The 13,448-nt window shown below is 33.1% G+C and overlaps 2 protein-coding genes across 2 annotated transcripts; one reads left to right on the forward strand and one right to left on the reverse strand.

Moving 5' to 3' along the window:
• Window positions 1-204: 204 nt before the first annotated feature.
• On the reverse strand, window positions 205-3,319 carry LOC148204705 (uncharacterized). Its single transcript, XM_088096029.1, has one exon. It carries the CDS (start codon window positions 3,277-3,279, stop codon window positions 529-531), a length of 2,751 nt encoding a protein of 916 aa, XP_087952155.1. The 5' UTR covers window positions 3,280-3,319; the 3' UTR covers window positions 205-528.
• Window positions 3,320-5,497: 2,178 nt separating this feature from the next.
• Window positions 5,498-13,187, forward strand: LOC124825772 (glycerophosphodiester phosphodiesterase GDPDL3-like). The gene is made up of 9 exons (XM_088096039.1): window positions 5,498-5,759; window positions 9,413-9,706; window positions 9,860-9,978; window positions 10,068-10,569; window positions 10,859-10,897; window positions 11,009-11,293; window positions 11,611-11,753; window positions 11,953-12,442; window positions 12,532-13,187. The coding sequence occupies exons 1-9, from the start codon at window positions 5,654-5,656 to the stop codon at window positions 12,825-12,827; spliced, it is 2,274 nt and encodes a 757-aa protein (XP_087952165.1). The 5' UTR covers window positions 5,498-5,653; the 3' UTR covers window positions 12,828-13,187.
• The last annotated feature ends 261 nt before the right edge of the window (window positions 13,188-13,448 follow it).

The following is a 13,448-nucleotide window of genomic DNA, read 5'->3' on the forward strand; positions in this document are numbered from 1 at the left end:
AACACACACAACGTCAATTATTTTATTTCTTTATTTGTTATGTGTTTCATAATATGAACAAGTATAAGGTATTTTAGATAAATTAGTTTAAATTTTTTGTTATTTATTTTAAAATTTGGTATGTATTATTATCTCAATAATGTGACTTGATTAAATGAGTTCGTTCATCCTACAAATAAAATTTGAAAAATATGGCAACAAAAGTAGAACGCATTTATTTTACAATTAAACATTGATCAAATCTTCCATACAACATGGTGTGATAAGATTTTTGACTTACAATTTTTTTCCAACAAAATTGAAATTGAACAAGAACAAGTGCATGGAACTTTTTGCTATCATACCACATATCCACTCATTTATTTTGTCACTTTTCACTACTTCAAATATTTCACCTTCTTCTCATCTTTTTCGAAGACCACCTCCGACCATTTTCACAAGCCATTCAGGCTTTCCAATGAACAATACAAAAGATCCTAAGCCAATTCCAAATATTATTCCACATCCATATCCTATAACAACTGCTTCCTATCCAAATTCAAATCTCTCTTCTCGCCAAAAGCTTGGAGAAGATGAAGATTGTTGTTTAGTGTTGTTGCATTTCTTTGACAATGGGAACCCACATAGTCCTGAGTTTCCAATGTAGGAGTTATTTTCAAAAGTGTTGAACTGTTTTCCTTCAGGTATTTCTCCAACAAGATGATTATAGGAAAGATTCAGGACTTCAAGAAAGTTCAAATTGGTTAATACAATGGGTATCCTACCAATCAACATATTTGAGGAGAGATCCAATGATTCCAAATTTGTCAAATTTCCAATGGATTGGGAAATAGAACCACTCAGTCTATTATGGGAAAAGTTGAGTCCTCTAAGAGCATGAAGCTCTCCAATTACATATGGAATCTCTCCTTCAAATTTGTTTCTGGATAAATCAATGGTTATGAAGTTTTTTGGAAATTTTTTGAATGTCATGTTTGTGGCTTTTGTTGTTACGGTTGCAAATTCAGTTACAGATCTACTGTAAGGTCGTATGTATAGCTCGCCCACTTCGTAACGAATAACATTCTTCATGGCTTGAAAATTTTGTATATAGGTTTTTGGTATTGAACCACTGAAGTAGTTGTATGAGATATCAAAAATTAGTAAACTTGAAAATCCATGTTTCATCTTTAAACTTGGAAGGGGACCGTACAATTTGTTGGCACGCAATACCAATATTGTCAACATTGGTAGAGTTTGAAGCCAATCAGGAAATTTGTCCTCAATTTGATTGTTGGCAAGATTCAAGACCACCAATAGTCTGCAATTTGACAAAGATTTTGGCAAAATACCTTCTAATTGGTTGTCATTGAGATTCATAATGGTGAGAAAACTATTCGTTGAGAAATTGCTTGGTAATGTGCCATTTAGTTTGTTCCTTTGTAAATCCAAAATAGCAAGGGAAGACAAGTTTGCAAGGCATGGTGGAATGACACCTACCAACTTATTGTGAGACAAGACAAGACCCTCAAGTGAACTTACATTACAAATGGAGGAAGAGATGTCGTCAGTGAGTAAATTGAAACTAAGATCAAGGAATTGAAGGTTGTAGTTCCTTGAGAAGTGCTTCATTGGAGTCGTCAACAAGTTTTGGGATAGGTATAAATAACCTAATGAATCGATTTCATGTAACCACTTGGGAACTGTTCCATTCAATTTGTTGTTGGATAGATCAAGTTCTATCAACATTGGGACTTTTCCTGCCAATTTTGGAAACTCAGTCAGACCTAAAGAAGATAAATACAATCTCTCTAACCTGGGGAAATTGTAATTGACGTTGTGAAAACCACTAAAGTTGTTTGATGATAAACATAATTGGCTAAGATTTACAAGAGTGAAGATTGATTGTGGAATATTGCCCTGTAGCTTGTTGTTGCACAAATACAGAAATTCAAAGGATTGTGACACCATAGCACTTATATGTCCTGTGAACTGATTATCTGATAGATCTAGCTCTAGCAAATATGGCAAAGATAAACACCAAACAGGAATTGTTTCATTTAGTAAGTTGTCATTCAAGTATAACCGAGTTAGGTTTGAAAGACTTATTATTTTGTTAGGCAGAGGACCCTCCAATATATTATGTGAAAGATCTAAGAAAACAAGATATTGAAGATTTAGAATTGACAATGGAATTTGACCACTCAATTTATTCATTGAAAGATCCAAGAAATCGAGCCATTGGAGATTTGAAAGTGTTGATGGTAGCTCTCCTTCTATATTGTTATGACTCAAATCTAGTTTTTCAAAACTGTTTGCCTGGGGAAAGACATTTGGGATTTGGCCACTGAATTGATTAAATTGAAGATCCAAAAGAGTTAGACTGGGAAAGGTTAAGAGGGAGGAGGGAATTGAACCGTTGAGATAGATGTTATATGAGAGATCAAGGACAGTAAGATGCGTGAGGTTGGAGAAAGAGGTAGGGATTGACCCCTCAAAGTCATTAGATGAAAGATCTAATATAGTGAGAGAAGCAGCACTACAACTCAAGCTGGGAAGATGATGGCGGCCGTTGAGGCCGTAATTATCTGACAAGTCCAACTGTTGAAGTTTTGGTAAGCATAAGATGTCATTTTTAAAGCTTCCTCGAATATGAGTGGAACTGAGACTAAGACTGACCAAAGAGGTAGACAGGTTGAGCGGACTCATCAAACTTAAAGACATGTTTACTTCATCCAAAATAAGCTCTTTTAAAAATGTTGTGTTTTGGAGGAACTTCTTCCAACTGCTTTCTTTCCACCTTAACATAAAATTATGAGAGAGATCAAGTGATTCCAATTTGGAAAGTTGTGAGATTTGGGAATGAATTTCACCTTCAAAACCACAATAAGACAAATTGAGGTGTGTGAGACTCACAAATCCACCAAAAAGAGATGAAAGTTGAAAGTCGATATAATTGAAAGCAAGATTAAGTGATTGGAGATGAGAAAGATAGAAAAAGGTATTGTTCGGAAGGATTTCACCGTAAAGACCACTACATGAGACATCGAGGCCTATGACACGACGAGAAATGGGATGGCAAGTAACCCCAGCCCATGAACAACATTCTGTTCCATTTTCCCAAGTTGCTATCTTTGGATCAACATTACCACAATAATAGCTATCAGAAAAATTGAGAGAGTTTTTGAATTGAAGCAAGGCAATATTATCGTGAGGATGACATAAGGAATGAGAGAATGAGAAGTGAAAGAAGAACATATGGAAACATAGAAGAAGCAACCACCCCACCCATGACTTCATATCTAACTCTGTTTAAGTGCAAGTGTTCGCTGGGATTTACTTTAAAGGAAAAATGTGCATATAGCTAAGTATCAAAGATGAAGATTTATAGCCAAATTAAAATAGGAGATGGGGTTCTTTGATTGTGACTTGTAAACAAAAAATGGCACAGCTTCTAATATTGAACCTTCATTGTCAATGGAATTGACTTGTTGGAGTCAATTTCGACAAAAATGGGGCCTATAGGTTTGATTTCCACAAATTTATTGTAGTGTCCATCTTATCCACAAAAATGAAATTGACTGAGGAGTCAATGCCCCAAAAAAATGGGAATTGCGTTTAATACTCCAACTACATCTCATTTATTATCCAAAAAATAAACCCACCACATTGTTTCACTCTTCATATATTTTATTCTTTCCAATAATCTTTACTTCAAAGGAAATGCTTTTCTTTTAATCTTTTCAGATACATTTTATATCTTTTCGTAGTGTTTTTATTTTTTCAATATTCTTTATTTATTTTTCATCTGTTAACCTATATATAATGATAACATTTTAAACAAAACTAAATATATTGATTTGATTATAATTATTTAAGAAATAAAAGTTGGTTATTAAACTTCTTGAACAAAATAAACTTAATTATAAATACTATGTACTAGCTAACAGTTTTGGGTTTTAAACCCGTATTATATGTTTTCATTTTATATATAAAAAAAAGAAAAATAAAGGTACACTGACAATTTTAAAAATTTTATGAATTTATTATTGACTTAACTAAAATTTATTCGTTTATATGCGGTTGCTATAAAATAGAAGCTTAAATTTTGAAGAAAAATTACTAGATTTTTTATTAATTCTGGAACACGATTTCCAAAATTTTCGGTAATAACATTTCCGGAATAAAATATTCCAAAATAGAATTTCTGAAATAATATTTTTAAAATAAAATTCTCTAAACGTGTGAAGTACATTGTGAAACACATCTTTTAGGACACATTTTCTGAATAAACATTCTGAAACGTATATATAATACCTTCCGAAATTCATTTTTATACAATTGTAAATGTGTTTCGAAAAAAGTTTTTTCAGAACACGAGTTGTTTTAGCATTTTCTCTCTTCTTCCTCTCCGGTATTGGTTCGAAATTTGATGGGGGTGCAGTAAGCAATTTGCAAAACTAAGATCAAGGAATCTAAGTTTGTCTTGAGAATTGATGAATTGGTCTTTTCTTGTTAGTAGGCTTTGGGATAGGTTCAAAAAATACGAAGCCCAGATTTCATGCAACCAATATCAAATTTCGAAGCTTGGAGAATAGTGAAAATTTGATGCTACCATTATTAAAGTTGTTTAGATGATCGACATAAATTAACTTAGGCTTAAGCTTATAATATAGATTTTTTATCTTTAAAAGACGAAAAGAGAAAAAATTATTTAAACTGTATTAAATCTTAATTTTTATACCACGAAAGACTATTGAACAAAATAATTAAAATTCATTCAACACAGATTAAAAGTCATTTATGGTGATCCTATTTTGAAGATAGATATTTGTTATTTTCTATATTATTGACTTAGCAATTATTATTGGTTTGTTTGTTAAAAATCTAATCCTATGGAAAAATGGGGGCAGCAGCATCATCGTAATTGAACCACAAAACTCGCTGTCATACACATTAGTTTATCAAAACTTCTGTTATGTTTTTGTTTTTAGGTCTTAATTGTATATGTGATGTTTCAAAATCAGAATCTTTGTTTTATGTCTGAAACGAATACAGCGGTCATATCTCTCTATGAAGTCTTCGTCTCTCTCTTTAAAGGAAAAGTCTTCGTCTTTTAGCACTCATGTTGTTTAGCCCAATCACTTTTTTTTATAAAATTTTGTAATACAAAAATATAAATGAATGGATAGTATCAACAGTTAAAATAAAAGGTTGATGATAAGTAATGAATGTTTTATATAGAAATGTAACGTACCAATTTTAATAATTTATAAATGATAAAATAAAATATTATAAAATTAATAAAACAAAATAAATTTATATCAAATTCTATTGCATCAGTGTCTTTTACTATAAACATTTCAACATGCAAAAGACATCAAGACAAAATAAATTAACATGTAAAAGAGTTTTCATAATATTTTTTATTTTTATTTTTATTTTTATTTTTTCAACAACAATATTAAATCCAATTAAATAATATAAAAATGTAATTCCACAATCCCTAACCCCAAGAGAGAAAAAACCAAAAGCATTATTAGCACTTTAAAAAAGTTCAGCTTCTGAGTTAAGATCTCATTGTGTCACTCGCAGAAACAGTTAATCTCTCCTCTTTGCATTTTTTGAGGTGGTTGGGTTTTTCGGTTCGTCGTAATCTGCCACCGTTGCCGGGATGTGGAATCCACGCGCTCTCTCTGCTCCGCTCGCGGTGCTTCTTCTTCTTCACTGTCTCCTTGGTACCGTCTCTGCTCAGAGATCTGCCTGGAAGACACTCAGCGGTATAACTTCTCTTACTTCCATCTTTGCTTCTCTTTCTCTTCACTTTCTATTTTCGCAACCGATATTAACGATAAATACACAGATAAAATTTTATCTGTTTTTTGAAAATGTCATCTTATTCTGCAACTTTGAGAATTACTCCAACTCAAGTTATTTGTTCATTACATCAACTTGAATTTGTGAACTACACTAACTTTAACTTATAGCTTCTTTTCCAAGACATCATGATGGAACTGAAAACATGAAAACTTTTGTAAAATAAGAACAAAAAATTATGAAAAGAGTCGCCTCCATAGTATACTAAAAAAACTACGGAAAACCAAAATTGAGTTCAAATTATTTACGTGAGAGAAAGGTCGCACTCCACAACATCCATCAAAAAAACTTCCTTTTAATTAAGTGCCTAGAATTATTGTGATTTTTTAAAATATTTGTTTTTCTCAAAAATGATCAAATAAAAAATATATAAAATGATAAAAAAATTAAAATTATTTTAGCTCAAGAATGATTAACTTTGGCCATACATATTCTCAAAAAAGAAAAATCAGATAGTTCTCTTTAAAAAAAGATTAATGGAAGAAATATTGATCTTATTAATATTATTTTAAAATAATATAAAGGAATATGAGACTTAATATGATGAAAAAATTATAGTTATTAATTTGAAAATTATAATTATCAATTAAGTTGGAAACTTAACATGATAAAAAAAATTAATTATCAAACAAATCTAAAATTTAACATGATAATTATTAATTTTTTAAAATTATCAAGACTTAACATAAAATTTATAAAAATAAAAATTTTAATTATTAAAAAATTCAAGATTTGATATGATAACTAATAATTTTGAAAATATAATTATCAAGTGAGTTTAAAACTTAATATAATAAAAAATTTATTGAAAATGAAAATTTTAATTATCAAGTTTGAGACTTAATTCTTTCAAATTTTATTATAAAAATTTGTAATTTGTGAATTTACAACCATTAAAATATAGAAATGCAAGGTGTAAATTATGTAAACATGAAAAAGGATTCAAAAAGAATAACTGAAATGGGTCAAGTCCAGGCCAATAAATGTTGGCAGATGAGAACATAACAAAAAAAGAGGGAAAAAGAGAGCAAGCCCAGCCCATTTATCTAGTTTCTTATTTGTAATTTTCCTATTATTACTGTTATATTTTTTTATATATTTATTATTATTATTACTTAAATGAAAAATGATATTTTAGATTCATTTGACAAAATTATAAAAATTTATTTTTTTAATATCATTTTATCATTATTAGATTTGTTAAATGAATATGAGTGATTCTCCCTCCACCTCACCGCCTTTGTCCTGCACCTCCAAAACATATTTTAATTCCAATGATACCCTTCGTCTTTCACACACTTAACGAGAATATTTTGAATCTTTTAAAAAGTTAACTGTCTGCCGCATCTCAAACTCAAACCCTACACCCCCTTTCCAAATCAGTTCTCCCTCTTTTTCTCTCCCTCATTCTGCCATTTTTCTCTCCCCCGTATTCTACCATTTTTTCTCCGGGTTCCCTGTGCCAAGCTGCGTTCGTGTCGTGCCAAGCGTTCGTCCTTCGTGCGCCGGAGGTTGGTTCGTGTTCGTCGCCGGAGAACTTAAACGCCGTTGGAGTTGCGGTCACAGACGTCCCAGTTGGAAGTGCGGTCAGGTGCACAGAGAAACCGCATTAAGGCAAAAACAAACCGCAGTTCGATCTGCGGAAAGCACAAACCCACCCACCGCAGTTCGAAATGCGTAAAGCACGGAGATCCCACCGCATTTCGATCTGCGGCTGAGACAAACCGCACTTCGAAGTGCTTTAGATTTTTAGGGTTTAGTTTTTTTATTTTTTTATTAGGTTAGTATATATTTATGTTATTAGGTTTTATTTTTATTAGGTTAGTATAATAAATTTAATTTTTTATGTTAGTTGTTAAATAAAATTTTTTGTTTTAATATATTTTGAATTATTTTATTTGTTTGTTAAATTTTGTTGAATTTGTTATTTTTCAACATATTATTATTTTCGTAATATATTATTTATTATGTATTTAATTTTATTTAAGTTTTTTAATTTTTTATGAAATTGAAATAATTATTAAATTGTTTATTAAATTAAATAATAATTATTATATGTAATGTTAAATATTATTTTGGATTTATTTGTAATAATTTAATTATTATATATGTAATTTTTTTTGGAATTCGTACCATAAAAACGTGCAAATAAATATTGCGACCACTAGGAAACGCACTTCGAAGTGCGGTTAGGAAACAACATAAATATATAAAACACATTTCGAAGTGCGACCACCAGGAAACGAACTTCAAAGTGTGGTTAGGAAATAATTAATTAAGTTTTGACTTTAAGTAAAATTGGGAGTACAGGCCGAAGGCAGTGAGGTGCAAGGAAAATCAATCAATGAATATCAATGTGGGTCATTCTATAATTGCTATACTTAAATTACTTTTTTTTTTTCTGAAAATATCCATTCTTAAAAAACCTAAAACCTCTTCCAAACCCTTCTTCTGCTACCAATGAAAACCCTAACACTCATCACCGTCAACCTTGCTGCGTCGCCCGGCCTCTGAACTACCCAGCTCCAAGCTCACTGATTCTACTATCACATGTGACCGCTACCTGCGTCGCACCACTTCCACCATCAAAAACCGCCAACCGCGGCTTCGCAAAAATGACTACTCATCGCAATATTTATATAACATTTATTTACAAATTAAATTTTATTTAAATACGAGAAGAACAAAATTGTTTAATTTTTAAAATAATTTAAAACTCAATTAAAATAACTAAATTAAAACTAATATAATAAAATTTAATACGTTATCGTAGTCACATTACACTTCGTTACCACAGGTACAACGTAATATGTTGACACCTTCTAATGATTTAAAAAGTAAAAATAAAAATAATTAAAGAAAAAAACATTTTTAAAAAATAGGAATGAGAAAAAAAATTGAGGCAGCGACTTCCAAACAAAACGAGAATCGCTGGAATGATCAAATAATGAAAGAGAAACTAAGGTTTAATTTCTAACATTAACCAATTAGCTAGCAAGTGTAGGATCTGTGCGTTTCTTTTCTCTCAACTTTCGTTGCGTAGTTTGAGCTGAGTACGGATTTGGATAAATGGCCAAGCTATGCTCTGAGTTGGCTTGTGGATAATTGATGTAGTGCTTCTACATAGTTTGGCGTTTCTCAAGCTTGTTATCATTTGTTAGCGAAAGTTGTGGATGAATGAAATCTTTGTCGATTCACCTCATAGAATTATGGTTTTTAACCATACCATCGGTAGTTGATGTGGAATCTGTAACAGTTCCTTAAATTACAGTGGCGGATAACGGTCTAAGGGTGACTTGATAAACTTACCAAAAATTGTTAATATAAGTTTTGAAACTATTTTAGAATCTGGTTTAGTTCTAACTGAACCGAATACTCTTTTCTAGTCATATCACTTCACTTGTGAAAGTGGGATTTTCAGCATTAACAACTTTTTGCATGCAATCTGGAGGCCAATCTCTGAGTGAATACGATTGTCGACAAAATGTCAAAGATTGTTGCGACTTTTTTCACTGAGCTAGGTGTTTTGAAACTTACTTGTGTTCTTGTTTCGCAGGAGCTCCGCCGTTGGTTGTGGCACGTGGTGGATTTTCAGGGATGTTTCCTGATTCCAGTGGTAATGCATATAATTTGGCAGTAATAACGTGTGGACCGGATGTCTATGTATGGTGTGATGTGCAGTTAACAAAAGATGCAGTTGGGATTTGCCTACCAGACATAAACCTTTTAAATTCTACTTACATTGATTTATTTTACCCTAATCAAACCGTAAGTTACTCGGTTAATGGAGTAGCCACCACTGGCTATTTTTCTCTGGATTACACTATGAAGCAGCTTAGCAATGTCACCTGTGAGTTTAATTTATTTAAAACACGTAGTTTTGTATTTAATAGTTACAGATTTTTGGTATTTGATGGACTAAATGATTCTTTTCTGCAGTGAATGTGTGTTGCTGACAGTTCTTATTTTATATAGTTGCTGACTGTTCGTTGTTTCTGGACAGTAACTCAGGGAGTGTACTCTCGAACCAACCGGTTTGATGGCAATGCTTTTCTAATTCTTAATGTCGATGATTTGCTTAAATCTGAACAAAAACCAAAAGGAATATGGTTGAATATTCAGGTGAATGGAATGAATGCATAATCCATTCTCATGATTTAGTCTCCTTGTTTGTTTTAAAACTAACTCTTGTTATCTCTTTCATTTTAAAGCACGATGCATTCTACGCAAAGCACAATTTGAGTATGAGAAGCTTTGTGATTTCAGCTTCTAAAAGAATAGTTTTCAGTCATATCTCATCACCCGAGGTTAATTTTCTCAGAAATATATCATCACGCTTCAACCCGAAGAGAACAAAACTGGTCTTCCGGTTCATGGCAAAGAATGACGTAGAACCATCGACCAATCAGACTTATGAATCTCTTTTAAGGAATCTTACATTTATCAAGACATTTGCTTCTGGAATTCTTGTTCCGAGGGGATACATATGGCCAGTAGATGCAAGCCTTTATCTACAATCACATACACCTTTGGTCTCGGATGCACATAAAGCGGGGCTGGAAGTTTTTGGATCAGATTTTGTGAATGATGTTCCATTTAGCTTCAATTACAGTTATGATCCACTTGCTGAGTACCTCCAGTTCATAGACAACGGTGACTTCTCTGTTGATGGCGTGCTGTCTGATTTCCCCATTACTGCATTTGAAGCAATAGGTAAGTTTGTTTATTTTTCTCCCATGATGTCGGAATAGCCTGTCACAAATAGCGTGTATTTTGTCTGAACAAAATCCTGTTTACGTAGGGTGTTTCTTGGATAGAAGAGATTAGAGGAGAGCCAAAAAAAAGTATTTCTTTTATGTAAACAGTCGAGAATTTCTTAAAGTAACATAACTCGAAGAATAAAATCGGAGATTATTATGTAAATTACCAATCATCATCGCTTGTTTTAACAATTCTTATTTTCTCTTTTAAGTATATATTGGATTGTCTTCTTGTAATGCAGGTTGTTTTTCTCAGTTAGGCACCAATGCCACGAAACAAGGTACACGTAGTTACAATTTTGAAATATGTGTGTGTGATTTTTTATCATCTGATGGAATCAAAGCTTGCATCATTGTTGATTTGTTTCTTTAATTTTCTTCTTGTGTTTCAGATAAAACCTTGATTATCTCAAAATATGGAGCAAGTGGGGATTATCCTGCTTGTACCGATTTAGCATATAATAAGGCCATAGAGTACGGTGTGGATGTTCTTGACTGTCCGGTTCAAATATCAAAAGATGGAACACCATTTTGCTTAAACTCCATTGATCTTATAGAGAGTACGACAGTTGCCCAATCAAGCTTCAGCAAATTTGCCATGACTATCCCTCAGATCAAATCCGGCAGTGGCATATTTGCATTCAACCTCACATGGAGTGATATAAAAACTTTGACCCGTAAGTCACAGAAATTTCCGTAGCTGTTTGCTATTCAATTAGGTCAAATGTTCTTCTATATTTCTGTATTTGCATTGAGTTAATCCAGACTTGTCAAAGCTTATTTGACTACATTTTCAATTAGCCAAAGATTAGGAGATATTTGCAAATCGGTACAAATCGTGTTTTGAGGAAATTAGCTTTATGAAAGACAATCATGTGTCACTGATAAACTACCACGGCAAATTTCTCCCCTTCATAGTGATGCCTTTCACTTGGCTGCCTCCAGAACCTGTTACAATAAATATTTGACATTTTTCTGTTTATTTTCCCTGCAGCCTCAATATTGAATCCTTTTTCAAAATACAGATTGTTCAGGAATCCAGAATCTAAGATTTCAGGGTACTTGGTGGCGTTATCAGATTTCTTGTCCTTGACAAAAGGTCACCCATCTCTATCTGGTGTCTCTATCGCTGTTGAGGTGCATTCTTTCATACCTGTTAACTCTGTTTAGTCTTTTTTGTAATAATAAAGCAAGTTTTTGTGAAGAATATTGCTTTTTTTTATAGTGATGATGATAAACAAATAGTTTTTGTATGTTTCCAGCGTGTAAATGATTTTTAGTCCTTTTCATCTTCAATTTACCAACATCGATATTGTGTTGCTGTTCATGTTATCAGAATGCAGATTATCTTTCTGAGAAGCAAGGATTAAATGTGATTGATGCAGTAATCAATGCTTTGAGCGAGGCAGGTTATGATAAGCCCGGATCCCAAAAGGTTTATATCCAATCCACTGATAGCTCTGTACTGCTAAAGTTCAAAGAGAAAACCAGTTATGAGCTTGTGTACAAGATTGACGAGACTGTCGGTGATGCTGCTAATGCAGCTGTTGAGGATATAAAGAAATTTGCTAGTGCTGTGATTGTCAACAAGAACTCTGTATTTTCTAATAATGATAAATTCCTGACAAGCACTACCAAAACTGTGCCGAAGCTAAACGCTGCCAACCTCTCAGTTTTTGTGGAGACATTCAGCAATGAGTTTGTTTCTCAAGCGTGGGATTTCTTCTCAGATGCAACTGTTGAGATAAACTCATATCTAAATGCTGAGGGCCTAAAAATTGATGGTATCATCACGGACTTCCCTAAAACCGCGGACAGATACAGAAGTAAGTGCCAGCAATTTCTGCCGTACCATGTGGTTGTCTTTTATGAGCCTCTTCATTACTGAAACATTTTTCTCTCCATTTTACTGCAGGGAACAAATGCTTAAATTTGGGTGACAAGAGACCTACTTACATGGACCCTGCTACACCAGGTGCTTTCTTTTCTCTCATTACCAAAGATTTCTTGCCTCCAGCTCAAGCTCCACTCCCACCCTTGACAGAATCTGAAGTTGCAGAGCCACCTTTGCCTCCTGTTGCTAAAATAGCCCCAGCTTCCAGCCCCAGTTCTGGAACCCCAGCACCACAAAGAAATGCACAGCCTAAGGTTGCTGTCTGCTTCTTCTTTTCCTCTCTGGCTGTGTTCACAGCTTCCCTTCTTGTGCTTTGAGCAAAATCATCTCTAAACTTCCTTCTAAGAAAACGGTTCCTTTTGCTGGTTTCAACCCCTTATTGCAAATCCCTTTTAGGATTGAGTGGCATGAAAGCTTTTGGCTTCAGATTGAGTACATGAACAATCCACACTTTTTGTGCTTCTTAAAAGGAGCAAATTCTTTCGATCTAATTTGTTGTAGCTATGATTGTCAGTTCTTAGCTCCCCAATAGCTTCGAGGGGTTATGCTGTGGCCATAAGTTAGCGTGTTATATATGCATGAATTCTTTTCAGACGTGTATTTTGTATCTCTTGTTGTAAGATATATTTTCTGAGAATTATCCACAATAAACTGCTATTTCTCTCCTGATCATACAATTTACAGAAATCACAGCATTGTCGAATACAAAACATATGGGCGTCTTTGAATGCTGTTCTCTTTGATTGAAGGCTAATGAGTGTTGGAAGTGCAGAAAGTGGAAAATGAGCAAAACGCACTCTCAGAAGAATAAAATAATCATGATGTACTATGATCCAATGCAACCGAAACCACCCACTTGAGTTACCTTAACTAAGGATTTGTTTAACTTACATAACATCTTAAATTCGAATTTTGTTGTTACCATAGAGAAAAAGAGA

This window comes from Vigna umbellata, chromosome 1 (assembly GCF_029865625.1).
Source record: "Vigna umbellata cultivar VRB3 chromosome 1, Vumbellata_1.0, whole genome shotgun sequence".
Taxonomy (NCBI): domain Eukaryota; kingdom Viridiplantae; phylum Streptophyta; class Magnoliopsida; order Fabales; family Fabaceae; genus Vigna; species Vigna umbellata.